At 42.3% G+C, this 17,961-nt stretch overlaps 1 protein-coding gene across 2 annotated transcripts in view; it reads left to right on the forward strand.

Annotated features, from left to right (window-relative positions):
• LOC126426788 (ATP-binding cassette sub-family F member 2) overlaps window positions 1–5,482 on the forward strand; it is a 100,408-nt gene extending 94,926 nt beyond the window's left edge. For both annotated transcript variants that reach the window (XM_050088784.1, XM_050088783.1), the window contains exon 12: window positions 3,420–5,482. In XM_050088784.1, the coding sequence (XP_049944741.1) occupies window positions 3,420–3,551 (132 nt within the window). In that variant the 3' untranslated portion in view covers window positions 3,552–5,482. The remainder of the gene's footprint in view (window positions 1–3,419) is intronic.
• The last annotated feature ends 12,479 nt before the right edge of the window (window positions 5,483–17,961 follow it).

The following is a 17,961-nucleotide window of genomic DNA, read 5'->3' on the forward strand; positions in this document are numbered from 1 at the left end:
CGGATTCCGAAAGCATCGTTCTGCTGTTGACCATCTTGTTGCTCTCTCCACTTATATCATGAACAATTTTCTCCGGAAACGCCAAACGGTAGCAATATTTTTTGATCTGGAGAGAGCGTACGATACCTGTTGGAGGACAGGCATCCTCCGCACACTGTTCTCTTGGGGCTTTAGAGGCCGGCTGCCCCTTTTTCTTCGCGAATTTATGGCAGAGCGCACATTTAGGGTGCGGGTGAACACTACTCTCTCCCGTACTTTCTCCCAAGAAAACGGGGTACCCCAGGGCTCCGTGCTGAGTGTTGTACTGTTTGCCATCGCCATTAATCCAATTATGGATTGTCTCCTTCCTGATGTCTCGGGCTCCCTCTTTGTGGACGATTTTGCGATCTACTACAGCTCTCAACGGACCAGCCTTCTTGAAAGACGTCTTCAAGGATGTCTCGATCGCCTCCACTCGTGGAGCATCGAAACCGGCTTCCGTTTCTCACCCAGTAAGACCGTTTGTATAAATTTTTGGCGACGTAAGGAGTTTCTTCCGCCCTCCTTACATCTAGGTCCTGTCAACCTTCCGTTTTCCGACGTCGCTAAATTCTTGGGTCTTATGTTTGACAGAAAACTGTGCTGGTCCTCCCACGTTTCCTATCTTTCGGCTCGCTGTCTGCGTTCGCTTAACGCCCTCCGTGTCCTGAATGGTACCTCTTGGGGAGCGGACCGAGTGGTCCTTCTCCGCCTCTATCGCGCCTTAGTGCGCTCGAAATTGGATTATGGAAGCATAGTCTACTCCTCTGCTCGGCCGTCTATTCTTCGGCGTCTCGACTCTATCCACCACCGTGGATTACGTTTAGTATCTGGAGCTTTTTACACCAGCCCTGTGGAAAGCCTTTATGCTGAGACTGCTGAACCTCCGCTGTCCAATCGGCGGGCAGTCCTTCTGAGTCGTTATGCTAGCCATCTGTCTTCCATGCCTGCTAATCCAGCGCATGACCTTTTTTTCGACGCCTCCTTTGATGTCGGGTATGCAGGCCGCTCCTCCTCCCTACTACCCCCGGGAGTCCGCTTCCGTCAACTGCTCCATTCTCTTTCCTTCCGCTTTCCTAAAACCTTCTTGACAACTTGGGGTACAGCACCGCCTTGGCTCCGTCCCCGGATCAACTTGCTCAGAGACCTATGTCAATTTCCCAAGGATGGTACCCCTACACTTGTTTACCGTCGGGCATTTGCTGCTCTATGTGCACAAATGACGGAAGCCACATTTATTTACACCGACGGCTCGAAAACATCGTTAGGTGTAGGGAGTGCCTATATTGTTGGCGACACCCCAAATCACTTTCGGCTTCCCGACCAGTGTTCGGTTTATACTGCGGAGCTTTACGCTGTTCTCCAGGCTGTCCACTACATCCGCCGCCATCAGCGGATACAGTACGTAATCTGCTCAGATTCTCTCAGCTCTCTCCTAAGTCTCCAAGCTCTTTACCCTGTGCACCCTCTGGTCCACCGGATTCAGGACTGTCTGCGCTTGCTCCACCTGGGGGGCGTCTCAGTGGCGTTCCTCTGGCTCCCGGGACACGCTGGTATCTGTGGAAATGAGGCGGCCGATATAGCGGCCAAGGCTGCAGTCTCTCTTCCTCGGCCAGCTATTCAGTCTCTTCCGTTTACCGATCTACGGAGCGTTTTATGTCGCCAAGCTGCTCATTTATGGCATGCGCATTGGTCAACACTTCCCCACAATAAATTGCGGGAAGTGAAAGCCGTTCCTTGCGCTTGGACCTCTTCCTCCCGAACGCGTCGTCGGGAGGAGGTAATTTTAGCTCGACTCCGGATAGGGCACTGTCTTTTTAGTCATCGACATCTTTTAAGCGGTGATCCTCCCCCACTCTGTCCCCACTGCTCTCAGCTGTGGACGGTCAGACACCTTTTAATTGACTGCCCCTATTTTAATCCGTTACGCTCCCGTCTACAGCTATCGCCTGATCTATCGTCGATTTTAGCAGATGACACGCGCTCCGCTGACCGCGTTCTACAGTTTATTAGTGACAGTGAAATGACGTCAGTCATTTGAAGCTTTTTTTTGGGGGACAACCAACCCCTTTCTATAGTGGATTTTTAAGCATTCCTTCTGCCTTTAGTTTCTCATATTTTATGACTTTGTTCCCATTGCTGCTGATTTTAAATTTCGTTTATTTCCTGTTTTCTATGTCACGGGCTGGGCGCTAATGACCATAGAAGTTTTGCGCCCTAAAACCACAAACAAAAAAAAAAAAAAAAAAAAAAAAAAACACCCATATCCAACCGTGTCTGTGTATGTGTGGTTGGATATGGGTGTGTGTGTGCGCGCAAGTGTATACCTGTCCTTTTTTCCCCCTAAGGTAAGTCTTTCCGCTCCCGGGATTGGAATGACTCCTTACCCTCTCCCTTAAAACCCACATCCTTTCGTCTTTCCCTCTCCTTCCCTCTTTCCTGATGAAGCAACCGTTGGTTGCGAAAGCTAGAATTTTGTGTGTATGATTGTGTTTGTTTGTGTGTCTATCGACCTGCCAGTGCTTTCGTATGGTAAGTCACATCATCATTGTTTTTAGATAATTTTTCTTGCGTGGAATGTTTCTTTCTATTATATTCATACAATTAAATAATTTTGTCAATAATAGATTGTTTTTGTTGTTACAGTAGTATAGTTCGTTTTATCCAACTATAATTGCCTGTCACTGTCTTAATGATTCCTTCCTGCATACAACCAAAAGAGCATGCCATTTTCGCTGTCAAAATTGAGGATGAAAATGGCAACACAAATAAGATCACAGCATCAGATGCCACAGGCCAAATGACTGAAAGGTGCAGAGCACTCGGGGCAGAAATGTGGCTACTAGGACGTTGTACCTGACTTAAGTGCCTCAGGTATTAACTCATTCAGAGCACGCAGAGACCAGAGTGGCTGGCTGCATTAACATGTCGGAAGCAGAAACACGTTGGCGAGGGAGGGCATGTACGTGCATTTAGAGCACCTGATGGAAGGCTCGAAGGTGTGCATAAACATGTGCAGGGCACCCGGGGACAGTAGCAGCGACATCTGTTAGTATGTCCAGAACAGTCATTGGGTTAAGGCTTGCTGACTCTGTCTGCTCCATCTTTTACCATCTTCCTGGTTGTATGTTATTGTGTCCATCTTCATTATGTCCATGAAATTTCATTCAGCACACAGCTGTACCTTGCTTAAATCTAGATTGGGGAAGCACAGGTCTATATAAACACTCAGTAGCACTAATAATTTATTCCCTCGGTCTTCTGGTGGGTTGTCATTCTTTTCTCAGAAATGTTGCAGCTTGCTGCCTCTTTTGCTTCTTGTATGCTTGCTTTGCTTTGGTGTGCGTGTGCAAGTCAATTAGAGTTTTCACAGGTTATCATAATGATGTCCTATGTTTCAGGTGGCGGAGGAGATCTGGGTGTGTGAGAATGGCACGGTGACAAAATGGCAGGGAGGCATCCACACTTACAAGGAGCACCTCAAGGCGAAGATTCTCAAAGACAAGGCCAACAACAAGAAGCTCTTCAAGTGATGAGCGGGCACGCTAGGCGGGACGATGAATTGACGACACTGCAGGAAAATTCGACCGACACACATACTCCACTATATCTCTCTCTCGGCCTCCTCTCTCGTGTGTCGAGGTCGTTCATTTTCTTTCTCTCTCGATTTCGACAAAATACTTGTCGTAATCTCTAGTTTTTATTTTCACTTTCCGAGCAGTAAGAAAGAACTTGGGTTATAGGAGCAACTGTTGCAGTGAATGTGCCACACTGCTACAAACAGTGACGATCGTTCGGTGTATGCAGGATCGTTTTGTAGGGTTCGGTTTGACCTGTTCTTAGCGAAGTACTTGCTGTCGGTATTCTCTCCCTCCATCTTTCACTCCCTTCACATTCACTGGTTTACTAACTGTAATTTCGGGTCAGTTTCAAATGTGGAGGTGACTCTTTTCAAGGAATAGATGGTTGGGATATGACGGGCACCTCGTGTCTACTCGCCCACATGTGCTGCTAACTGACACCTTCTAGTAAAGTGCAGTGTGCCTGCTGCTGATATCATTTGAGATTATTTTTGAGGTGTGAGAGTGATGCTTCCTGACAAAAAATTTGGTTGTCATAAGAAAGCAGGTATGTGCAAAGTAAAATCAAAGGACAGTGGGGGGACAGTTGAATAACAGTTATGCCGGTGTTGCGGTTATTGTTTTGCACCTCGTGGCATATATGTGAATGGCTACTTCCATCTTGAAAATGCAGAAAGCAAGTGGCACGTCACTTCTGATAACGACCACTGGAAATTGGCGACACCAGCTCCCTCTTTCCGTTGCTATTCTACAAGGTGTTAGAAGAAAGCAAGGGAAGAGACACGTGTTGTCAGCTAAGAAGTACTGACGCATTTTGTATCTGCCTCAGTCTAATTTCAGTCTTGTACAACTGCCTAATTTGACGTGTTCTAATTTTCAGCCATCCCCTCAAACAAGTGACAGGATGTGGACAAACAGTTGAGAATAGATGCAAACTGATTTTTAGGTGTGAGGGACAGTGTGTTTATTTTGAGGTGTTAGCCGAGAGGAATACTGGGTAGGTTAGTTGGGTGTCAACTGTTAAGAGGACCGACGTGTCGCACAGTTGTTCTTATCTTCACCGATAGTATCGTACTAGAGTTGTGTATCGGAGAAATTACTGTAACGATGCACATTGCATATTTGAAAATTGGTACAAAGCATCAGACTTGGCTGATGGATTGCTGCAGAAGGAAATGTGAAATAAGTTTAGAGTTCTTCACCCACTACAGCTGTCGGCATATTGAACTGCGGGCCAGAGAGAAATAAGAATTTTTCCTATGCTGTCGGGGTGCCCATCATTGTAAAGGGAAAAAAAAAGTATAAATCTCGTAGGTATCTTATTACAAACTGTCTAGGGTATTATAAATTTTCTAAGGTATTATTTATTCACTATTTCTCGTTCTCTCTAGGAATATTATCGTCAAATTTTAGCAATGAAAATAATCGGCGGCAATACGTATGTTAATCGTGCACGAACCGTATGTTTCGGAAATGTCTGTGAAGAATTGAAGCTATTTTTAGAACTTTTTGTAATTTGTGGGACTTTTGAATTGTCACCTGTGCAGTAGGTACTTGTGTTCTTTTTTTTGTTTTAATTTTTGGAAATAGCTGTAATTTAGGCTTAACTAGCTGCTGCGGCAGTCCTGTGATATAGCTGACACACGACACACTGGCTCTGGGTAGGAAATAAGGTTACCGGCACACATTATTGTTAAAATTAGTGAAGTTAATTGCATGTGCCGTCTTTTTGGAAAAAGCTCTGTTACTTTGAGCCCGTGTATCTGATGAAGTGTGTTTGGTTTCTGTTCCTGGTTGTTAAAAGTTGTTACCGATTTTTGTGGAAACACATTTGTACTCGTCCCACATGACATTGGCTGAATGTAATAAAAATCTGGACATTGCTAGAGTCTTGTTTTTTCCTGATACACACTTTTAGCTCACCTTTTTATCACTCTGGTAGCTTCTACTAAATGGAGGGAGAGAAAGAGCTTGTGTGAAATATGAAGTTTCTATCGTATTAGGTATGGAAAATAAAAATTCATGAGCTATTCTTCTCAGGTCAGTGCTTTGCCCCCCGACCCAACTTGTGTGATGCCGTCATGTTAGCACCATAGCCACGCCAGTCAATTGTAGAGATGACTTGTCAGTCATATTGGGTTGTGAGCCTACATACTCCTTATATGTGGAAGTCTCAAAACCTAAACTATTGAAATTTTAATTTTTGGCTTCATTACATGTGTAAAACTATTACATAATTAATGAAATATTTAAATATACAGGCAGATTTATTTAACTTGTCCTTGACAACTTCTGCAATAGCTTTCATTGTGAACATCATCCTGGCATGTCTGACACACACATACTTACTGATTCACCATAAAGTTAAACAGTTAACTTCATTTTTTTCTTATTTGACCACTGCAGCCATTTTTCCCGCAGGCTGTGGGTGGTGAATTATCAGTAAAAACTGCCCATTGTTTTTGAAAGACACCAATTCTCTCGGTACATTTTTTATAAAAAAAATATTGAATCTTTTTATTCTGAACAACAGAATTGAAGCAAAGAAATCTTCATGCAGTGCAAACAAGTGAGTAATAGGCTGCGGCAAGGGTGGGACGGTGCGACAGATGTTGAATCAGAGGGGGCAGCACTTGCCAGAGGGAAATGACTTGAGAGCTGTGCTTTACCAAGTCTGTATTTTATGGTCAGTAAAAAATAATATAATTCATTACGGAAACGGAGACTCACGTTTCGTTGAAGGCAAAGTGGTCAACATGGCATATTTATACGTCAAAGGCAAACATAAATGAATGTGAAAAACCTTTGTTTGGGTTGGAAACGGTGGCATATGAAGTACCCTTTACCTCACAACACAAGGTAGCGTGCGCACGAGGAAAACATGACAAGTACCGGAACCCAACTTCCCAGAAAAACTGATCAATGGAAGAGGGGTCAAAATGTGTCTTGGCTTATCCGTAGATACTTGACTGTTTCAGAGAAAATATCTGTACAGTTTTCTATGTACTTTAAGTGGCTTTTAGCAAGTAAATAGTAGAACTGAAGTCGAAGCACTGTGGCTAGCATTGTGGCTTCGGACTTTAAAGCCCCGTGTTTGAAACCTGATTATTATTTTTTCTTTTGTAATTTATTTATCTACTCATATCTGTAGGACATTACTACATGAACATTGTCCATTGTATGCTGAAATAATTTTGTCCTTTTTTTATCTGCTGACTGTCTGTTTTCAGTGAAATTCGTGTAGTGTGCACTTCTTCAAAAAAGTGTTCATTATGCATGGTCTACCGTGAAATTATTGTGTAAACTGATCAGCAGTGTTAATGACAGTTCTTTTCCAAGTGGGATTTGCACAAACAAATGTCACTGTTGAAAGCCTGCTTTCGTGCAATGCTTGTGATGTTCAGCATTTCTATCTTTCCACTTTTTCTATGATTGGTTTCATCTGAGGGAATGCACCTAATATTCCCGAAGAATAAAATATAAGAATTAATGTAATCGGTATATGAAAGAAATGTAAGAATAAGAAAATTTAAAAATATTGTAACCCCTGAAAATACCATGCACACATATAGTAAATGTATGACATTGTGAAACTCGGCTGTAATTTTACTTTTAACGTAATGCCGTTATATCCCAGAACTTGAAAAGGAATATTTGTGTAGTAGCCTCCTAGAGACGTGAGTACATAAATGAAAACATAAGATAAAATAAATGAAAGCAATTGGGTTTCAAATATGGGGTGCAGAAGTGAGGGACTGTGACCCTAGTCACAGTGCAACCATTTTGGCTAAGATTATTGTGTGCTAAAAGGCATCTAAATTATGTTGAAAACTTTGAATTTTCTTCTTCTTCTTCTTCTTCTTCTTCTTCCCCCTCTCGGAAACTGTTGACTACAGATAAGCAGACATGTATTCCCTTATTTTGACTCTTCTTCCACAGAATGAAGTACCTGAGAAATCAGATTATGCACTTGCTGTGTACTCCTCGTGTTTAAAGAATTCTACAATATGCTTCCTGTACAATACTCCAAAAACAGCTGAGGGGACTTCAGTTAAGAGAGCACTGACATGTTTTTTCTGGGCTTCTGTAGCTGCTCTTATTGTCACTCTTCCTGAAACTGTCTGTTTAGTGACCAGGTTTTTGAATGATGGACACAACACTGTGCAGGTTAACTTGAAATATTTTCACATTTATTGCTCTCAAAAAGATGACAAACAGGTTTCACTAATGAATTTGTAAAGTTACACATCACAGGTCAGTGTTTAAAATTCATACATCTTAATAGTGCCAACATATTTCCTGAACAATTTCATCTTCAAACTTAGTACCATAGTTGCTCCAATATATAAAATTTATATGCCAGCATGCACATTCGTAATTAATCGCAAAGTTAATTGCATCGTAATAGGACGTTTGTTGGGAATCATTTAGCTGACTGATGATACATTTCATTATGGATGCGATTGTAAGATAATGATAATATATATATATATATTTTTTTACACATGCTCCATTACACACTGTTTGTAATAACTCTCTCTCTCTCTCTCTCTCTCTCTCTCTCTCTCTCTCTCTCTCTCTCTCTCTCTCTGTGTGTGTGTGTGTGTGTGTGTGTGTGTGTGTGTGTGTGTGTGTGGGGGGGGGGGGGGGTAAATGTAGTGTTTGTGTTGGGTGACGATGATGGGAGAAAGGAGGGGGTGCAATCCAGTGCCAGTGCTGGCATACAGCCTATTTGTCATGAATAGCAACAACGAGGCTGCCAAGCTTAAAGTCCCCATCGGCCAGACTGATCGCCATCAAGTCTCGCATGCCCTCCCTTCATGACTCACTGTAAAGAGGTTTGATATTTAAACCAGAGCATTGGTACAGAGTTTGGTAATCAGGAACTTTATGCCACCACTTCTCCTTCCCTTGCCAGCCAAATACTGGCAGCGAAATTTTTTTCCACCACCAGGATTCGAACCAGCTTACGCTCGGGTCGAGTGCCCCTGCACAAGCAGGCGTTAACCACCTCGGCCACAGAGGTGGGTTAATTATCGGAGTAATTAAAAAAGAAATTATCTGGAGGCTGTAAAATGAAACCCACTGAAGAAATCTTAATGCCGTTGCCCACAGAAAGAGGTGTACTCCCTATAGGAGTGCTGAGGCCTCAAACTCACTGCTACAGAGCACTGGTTTACACCCACGTGATGTCAGTGAGCACTGCACAGTGGAACAGAGGCTTCAGAAGAAGAGCAAAGGGGTGTAGTGCATTTCCTGAAAGGAGAAGGGTTCCAGGGCATGGAAATTTTTTTGAAGAATGGAAAGGATGTACAGAGTGCGCCCATGAATGGCTAGAGTGCGTCTAGGGATGATGGACGTCAGTGACGGGTGATGCACGATCTGGAGTACCACACGGCACTACCTGTATCATTGTCCAACAGCTGGATGCTCTACCGTATTTACTCGAATCTAAGCCGCGCTTTTTTCAGGTTTTTGTAATCCAAAAAACCTCTTGCGGCTTAGAATTGAGTGCAAAGCAAGCGGAAGTTCTGAAAAATGTTGGTGGGTGCCGCCACAACTAATTTATGCCGTCGAATATATGTAGCGCTACACCGGCATGCTTTGTAGGCACAAAGATAACTACTGGCTGCAAATCCTCTGCCTCAGTAAATAAATTTAAAAAAAAAAAGTGGAAGATGAGCTTTTTTTTCTGCGCCCCGAGTTTCGACCACTGAATTTTCATACATTATCCAACAAAGTGAGTACAAATTCCGCATTGTTCATCTTCGAATGTAGCAGCATTTCAATGTACTACGGTCCGCAGCCCGTGGTCTTGCAGTAGTGTTCTCGCTTCCCGCGCACGGGGTCCCGGGTTCGATTCCTGGCAGGGCCAGGGATTTTCTCTGCTTCGTGATGACTGGGTGTTGTGTGTCTTTCATCATCATTTCATCCCCATCGACATGCAAGTCGCTGAAGTGGCGTCAACTCGAAAGACTTGCACCAGGCGAACGGTCTACCCGACGGGAGGCCCTAGCCACACGGCAATGTACTACGAAAATCAGACTGCCAAGACTGTTTGGGATGTTTGTCCATATGGCCAACTCTACGTTCTGAATTTTTTCCTACCTGTGAGAAGAGATGGTTGCTAATAGGAACTTCTATGAATTATGAGTCACATGCAGTATTCTCTTCACCATAAGAATAATACGAATATAAACATTTTGTCAGGTATTGTTTCGTGTTTGCTGCTATCTCATTTAAATCCTGTCTGCCTAATAAACTACGAAACTAGAGAGACAACAGCAAACGCGGAAGAATATACATATCGTGTCATGTTTATATTCGTATTACTCTTGTGCCTAAAAGTGATACAGTCAGAAATGAAGCACAGCAATTGACTAGATTTTGAAATCTAAGATCACTCTAATTTCTGTGCAGAATGTAAAGAGGTGCCTGCAAAGGTTTTCAAACGAAGAAAAATTTTCGCTTAACTCTCGTTCAGAACATCTTCGATCATACACAGTGTATTATTTGGTTCTTGTTGATCATTATCAAAGAAAGCAGCAGTGTACGTAACAACAAATAGCAGTCTCTTGCCATTGTTTCGCTAATGAGACAATTCCTCCCTCCCTTCCTCTCTCTCTCTCTCTCTCTCTCTCTCTCTCTCTCTCTCTCTCTCTCTCTCTCTCTGTTTTATTTATTTTTTTTAATTGTAAGCGGCGTTAGCGAGTGGCGACAGGCCGTAAACACGCACTATCAGAATGCGACAAACAATGCATGACACAGTACAGTAACGCATTTCCTGCTTAGAGTGACGTAAAAACACCTATAACAAAGAAAACGGCACTTATCAGATCAAAGAAAAATAAGCAATCAAGTCAAACAAGACGAAGCACGTGAAAAAGGAAGGGTACCCATATAAATACGGACGGAGCGCCTGACGCACAGCAATGGCTACCTGGTAAAGCTTAACTGCTAAGGTTACAACTCAAAGCAAACTACTGTAGCTGTATCGTCATTCATTCGACCTAAATTGTCTCATATTACATTGGACCAACTTTGTTTTGATTTGAAGATGTGGCCTAAATCTTTTCTCTCCCCTTGAATTTCGAGTCTCATATTTCAGGTGCGGCTTAGATTCGGGAAAGTTTTTTTTCCTTGGTTTTGAGTCTCATTTTTCAGGTGCGGCTTAGATTCGAGTAAATACAGTAATTGAAGACTGAGTTACAGTGGCAGCCCTAGGCCCAACATCGGATTGAGCGCCAGGACTGCAACAAGCCTGTGGTGCTCTCCATACAATCGTCATTGTTCGATGAATTTGTGTTCCCTGCAGTCATTCTGCTGAGAAGGAATGCACTAAACCTGTGTCCTCTTCTTTTGAAGCTTCCATTTTTCATTTTCAGCACTGCCGAGTGCTATGGGCGATATACGTGTGCACGTGCTCACTCTTGTTACGGGGATGTGCGCACCTGTCTCTGTCTAGCGCAGCTTTGAGGCCTCAGTGTTCTTGTATTGGCCAGCCCATCTTCCACAGATGCCAGCATTACAATCACCTCAGCGGTTTCATTTTCCAGCATGCACCTTGTTTCTTTTCAAACATCCCTAACAGGTCATTACTTAATCCTAATTGACTCAAAGGAATATCAAATAACATTACACTTAGATTTTAACAAGTTGGTAAGTGATGCAGGACTGTCGGATGAATAGTTGCACAGGTAAGTTGATTGTAGGTGTCAACAAAATAAATTCAGACCTTGGAGTGAAGTATTGTTTAGCATGACCACTTATAAAAATGTGTACAAGAAAAATTCGGAATCCTTGGTTAATTTTATTTCATAACAGGAAAGTTAGCAAAATTAGTGGACACAAAATTACTGACCCAAGGAGCAATCTGGTGTAAGGACAGGAAAGGAAAAGGAATGATATAATTAAGTACTAAGCTATAAATACATGGTTTCCCAGATAAGAGTAAAAATACTACCTCTCGACCACCAGCTATCACTTATGGTCATATTGCTTTTGAAGTGGTAACTGTCTCAAAATGTCCATGGCCACCACTTCCAGCATCTCTTATAAGCGCGCACATTTTTGTGATGTCACTATTGTATGTTCTTTTGAGGTAGTTCATTGTCACCTGAATGTTGTGTGAGAGTTGTACTGATTTATGTGGCACACCCTGTACTATGCAACCAAAAACAGTGATTACCAGGTCGTGACAAAATTGGCTAAAACATGAAATTCTCTAAATCAAATTTACTGAGATTTTGCACTGAAAGTGGGCATTTTTATAAGAAAAAATTGGACTGCAAAACAATGTTGGAAATGGGGACCAGGTAAGTGTGGAACATTCTGTATGATAAAACATTTGATTACAAATTACATTTGAAATAGAAAGTTCTAGCAGAAAGCAAGATGCTTGCTGAGAAGAGAGGCACGATGGGTAGATGAAATATGTTTGTCAGAACTGCTTATTAGCTTGCTCCAAATTCTGTATCCACCTGTTTCTACAGATACTTAAATTGAGATTTACTTACTAAAAATATTTCATGGTAAACCAATTGGGTAATAAGGATCAGTACTTGCAAAATGATACTGTGACCTATAAAACTTAAAGATTCTCCACTTGAGAAAGAAAATAGTTCATCTGTGTAACAATCGTACATGTGATATTCATACTACTACTACTACTACTACTACATCCAGTAAATAAAAAAAATAATTATAAAATGGTCAGAAGAGCTATAAGAACAAGAGGATGGTCCAGTCTGCACTGTTAAATCTCCCGATTTACACTCGTTGAAAACTTCTGGGACATTTCAGAATGCTGCGCTGAAAGCATGCACACATGATCTAGCCATTTCAAGAAGACTGGGCAAAATATTGGCAGTGGAGACATTGAAACTGATGTAATCAATAATAGATGCTCCAAAACAACTTCTGCAAAGAAGAAAAAATACGCACTTTAAGATGGTAATCAGCGTGACACAGTGAATGCTACACTGTGTTTTTGTCCGTGTTCTGTAAAGTTGGTTTGAATTTTCAAATTACTTTGTGTGTTTACACTGTCACAGTAATTCATCCTTGCACAGCTGTTGATATTGGCTTTCCTTTCTCACAGAACTCTTTTTAAGTTTCCAGATACCTCCAATTGATGTTACCTGGAGAATTTGACAACGTGCTACTGAAAGAAATGTTAAGTGTCTGAATATTTCCTGCACTCCTAAAATGGATGATGGCATAAAGCTATATTTCATTTGATGGAGTGTTTCATTTTCACATGAAAATATACTGATTAGCCAGAACATTATAACCACTTGTAAGGTAGCCGTTATGTCCACCTTCGGCACAGATAAGTGGCGATGCATCGTGGCATGGAAGCAATGAGGCCTTGGTATGTTACTGGAGGGAACTGACACCACATCTGCATGCACGAGTCACCTAATTCCTGTAAATCCTAGGAGGGGGGATGAGCTCTGATGCCACATTCAATCGCATCCCACATGGGTTCGATTGAGTTGAAATCAGGCAAGTTGGAGCACCAGCACATCAACTGGAACTTGCTACTGTGCTCCTTGACTCACTCTGTTGACGGACGTGATCATGTTCCTAGCCATGTGACACGGCCCGTTATCTTGTTGAAAAATACCACTGCCATTGGGAAACGTGATAGTCGTGAATGGGTATATGTGGTGAGCAAACAATGTACAATACTTGCCCATCATGATGCCTCTGCATGAGCCCCACTGGACCAACTGGTGCCCACATGAATTTTCCCGGGAGCATAATGGTGCTGCTGCTGGCTTGTCTCCATCCTGCAGTACAATTATTGAGGAGCTGTTGCTCTGGAAGACAAAGAATTCGTGCCCTCCCATTGGTATGACGGTATCAGGATTCGTCAGACCACACAATGCTGTGCCGATGGTTATGTGCCTATTTCAGTCGTAGCTGCCAATGTTGTGGTGTTAACATTGGCACGTGCGAGGGTCATTGGCTGCGGATGCCCATTATTAGAAGTGTTCAGTGCACTATCTGTTCAGACACAATTGTACTCTGCCCAGCATAAAAGACTAATGTAAGTTCCGCCACAGTCTGCCCCTGTCCTGTTGTTACCAGTCTGCCCAGTGTATGCCGTCCAGCACCTGTAATGAGGAGTGGCCGCCCAATCCTGCAATGTCTTTACTAGGTTTCGCCTTGGTTTCACTGAAGATACCACAGCACTCCTCCAACACCCAAACATCTTGCAATTTCTGAAATGCTCGTGCCAAGTTGGTCCATCACAGGCTGCTCTTGGTCAAGCTCAGATCATGCGGCTTCCCCATTCTGCTTATGGACAGCATGCTCAGTGATACTACACGCGCTGTGTGTGTGTGTGTGTGTGTGTGTGTGTGTGTGTGTGTGTGTGTGTGTCGCTAGCTACACTACTGGCCGTTAAAGTTGCTACACCAAGAAGAAATGCAGATCATAAACAGGTATTCATTAAACAAATATATTATTCTAGAACTGACAAGTGATTACATTTTCACGCAATTTTGGTGGATAGATCCTGAGAAATCCGTACCCAGAACAACCACCTCTGGCCGTAATAACGGCCTTGATATGCCTGGGCATTGAGTCAGAGCTTGGATGGCGTGTACAGATACAGCTGCTCATGCAGCTTCAACATGATACCACAGTTCATCAAGAGTAGTGACTGGCGTATTGTGACAAGCCAGTTGCTCGGCCACCATTGACCACACGTTTTCAATTGGTGAGAGATATGGAGAATGTGCTGGCCAGGGCAGCAGTCGAACATTTTCTGTATCCAGAAAGGTCCGTACAGGATCTGCAATATGCGGTTGTGCATTATTCTGCTGAAATGTAGGGTTTCGCAGGGATCGAATGAAGGGTAGAGCCACGGGTTGTAACACATTTGAAATGTAACGTCCACTATTCAAAGTGCCATCAATGCGAACAAGAGGTGATGGAGGCGTGTAACCAATAGCGCCCCATACCATCACGCCAGGTGATACGCCAGTATGGCGATGACGAATAGACGCTTCCAATGTGCGTTCATCGCGATGTCGCCAAACATGGATGCGACCATCATGCTGCTGTAAACAGAACCTGGATTCATCCGAAAAAGTGACGTTTTGCCATTCGTGCACCCAGGTTCGTCGTCGAGTACACTATCGCAGGCACTCCTGTCTGTGATGCAGCGTCAAGGGTAACCGCAGCCACGGTCTTTGAGCTGATGGTTCATGCTGCTGCAAATGTCGTCGAACTCTTCGTGCAGATGGTTGCTGTCTTGCAAACATCCCCATCTGTTGACTCAGGGATCAAGACGTGGCTGCACGATCCGTTACAGCAGTGCGGATGAGATGCCTGTCATCTCGACTGCTAGTGATACGAGGCCGTTGGGATCCAGCGCGGCGTTCCGTATTACCCTCCTGAACCCACCGATTCCATATTCTGCTAACAGTCATTGGATCTCGACCAACGCGAGCAGCAGTGTCGCGATACGATAAACCGCAATCTTGATAGGCTATAATCCTGCCTTTATCAAAGTCGGAAATGTGAAGGTATGCATTTCTCCTCCTTACACGAGGCATCAAAACAACGTTTCACCAGGCAACACCGGTCCACTGCTGTTTGTGTATGAGACATCGGTTGGAAACTTTCCTCATGTCAGCAAGTTGTAGGTGTCGCCACTGGAGCCAACCTTGTGTGAACACTCTGAAAAGCTAATCATTTGCATATCACAGAATCTTCTTCCTGTCGGTTAAATTTCACATCTGTAGCACGTCATCTTCATGTGTAGAAATTTTAATGGCCAGTAGTGTACTTGTATAATTCCTTGCCAGGTGACACTGCTATTGCATGGACAGGTTTATACCAATTGCAAGTTGGTGGTTGTAATGTTCTGGCTGATCAGTGTAAATGTTACAGCATCTATATGATCTGTGACCTGCCGGCCGCTGTGGCCGAGCGGTTCTAGGCGCTTCAGTCTGGAACTGCACTGCTGCTACGGTCGGAGATTCGCATCCTGCCTTGGGCACGGATGTGTGTGATGTCCTTAAGTTGGTTAGGTTTAAGTAGTTCCAAGTCTAGGGGACTGATGACCTCAGATGTTAATTCCCATAGTGCTTAGAGCCATTTGATCTGTGACCTATTCTGTTATCAACATTGATATTTGTTACAGAGTAAAATTCATTAATCAGATTTTTTTAATTTTACTGGTTTCAACAGATTAATCTGTGATCATGACCTTAGTTTTTTTTTATCAAATGTCATTATCTTCTTCATAGAAGTATAATGCCATGACATGGCCAAAAATATACATGTATGTGATATACATTTTTTGACTTATCATGGCATTAAGCTTCTGTGAAGAAGATAACGACATCTGTTAAACATATACTAAGCTTACGGTCACAGATTAATTTTTTCAAGCCAGTAATATGAAGCTTCTGAAGGTGACATTAATCGGTTGAAACCACTAAACCCAAATAAAAATATAAATGTAATTGATTGAATTTTATTCTGAAGTTCATACTACAATTACTGAGAAAATATATAGCTATTTGTCACCGAAAAAATTCCAAACATGGAATATGTGCTGCCTGAATAAAATTTTTACAAAGTGTAGACAAAGACAGAGCAGAGGTAAGTAAGGAGCTAACTACTTAAGGCTACTACTAAGATAACAGATGTACTGTTTAAATCCTTTTGTACAGCCACTATTGTGACTAACTATAAAAAAATCTTTCATCCCTATAAAGTGAGTGAAATATTACTGCTACTGCTCTTTCTCAGACCAGTAACTACTACTACTACTAAATACTGGACTGCCAGAAAATATTTCGTAGTTCTTCAAACAGCAAATAGAGTCCATTGTCTTTTGGCTTTCAAAACTAAAATGCCAGGAACAAACGTGATGTTGCAGTTTATTTTCTGTGACACACATGAAATATTCTTAGGCCCACAATTCCCTGTTCACAGCTATTAATGTGCACTACAAGTATTGACTTTAGTACAGGTCTCTTCTACTGACACCAATCCCTAATGCTACATCTCAAATGAAATGAGTAAATTTTTCTTGTATGTCTTGCGTTGCAGGCTTACCAGATTGTTCGTATGCCATGCTCTGTGAAGAGAAGCCCAAACTTAATTTTTGACCCATTCCCCACAAGTGTGCCACAGAATCATGACGTTGAGACAGAACATACATTCCCATGTCTCACAGGTTAAGCTTCACAAGAAATGCTCTTGGTAGTCTCGAGCCATGCCATCCCAACTAGAAGATGGCAAATTCATAAGACTGTACAAATTATAGGATACTAATCCTCCTGCCTCACACAGCAAGAATATTACCATCAATCGATAGGGAGGATTAAAATGAAAATGATCAATTTGGTTTCATTACAGGAAAAGGAACCAGGTATGCAGTATTGGTTCTACATCAAATTTTGGAAAGATTACAACTAAACAGAAAAACATATATATCACTTATTGATCCAGAAAAGGCAATTGCTATGTTTTATTGGAAGTTGTTATTTAAAGCAATTCAAAGTATGACCTGAGCGAAAGGACAGGTGACTGAATTTTGAGAAGATACAAAATTCAAACTACTGAACTGGATATTAGGAAAAGAAAAGTAAAAAATCAGAAGGGCGTGGAAGATTGGCATGCCTTACTTAACGTGTTCATCATGGAGGCAATAACAACAAAAAAGTAAAAACCAGCTGGAATTAAATTTAATGGTATTCAGATACAGGGCCTTCCAAACAGAATAGTTATACATCTTACGTAGTATTATGTTGTCAAAGCTATCAATCACTGTGCCATGGTTCAGTCCGATTATTGATACAATACTGCTTGTGTCACTGGTGGAGGACATATTGAACGTCTATAATATGAACTTGACGGATTCTTAAGTGTGTGTACAAAGTTTCATAGCTGTATGTCTCGCACTTTAATAAATATCTTGTGTTAGAAATACATATATTCTTTCAGAAACAACCTGTACACTGATTTACTGATGACATTACAGTAGTGGCGGACCCAGAAAAAAAAAAACTAAATAAAAAAAAAAATTACAAAAGTCATGTTTACAGACAAGAAAGGTGGTGAAGGTAAGACTAAGAATAGGCAGTGAGAAACTAGGGAATAGCTGAATTCTGGTATCTCAGTAGCAATGTAGAGGAAAACAATAGGAATCTTGAGGAAACTGAGAGAAGACTAGCAGTACGTGAGAGCACCTTCAAAAATAAGAACCTTCTGATTAACAAGCATAAGGGCTTCCATACCAAGAAAAGATGGCTGAAGAGTATAGTGTCCTGACATATGGACGTGAAACCTGGGCATTAGAAAAGCAGAAGAAAGCTCGCCTCAAAGCTGTGGA

This window comes from Schistocerca serialis, chromosome 11, assembly GCF_023864345.2.
Source record: "Schistocerca serialis cubense isolate TAMUIC-IGC-003099 chromosome 11, iqSchSeri2.2, whole genome shotgun sequence".
NCBI lineage: Eukaryota > Metazoa > Arthropoda > Insecta > Orthoptera > Acrididae > Schistocerca > Schistocerca serialis.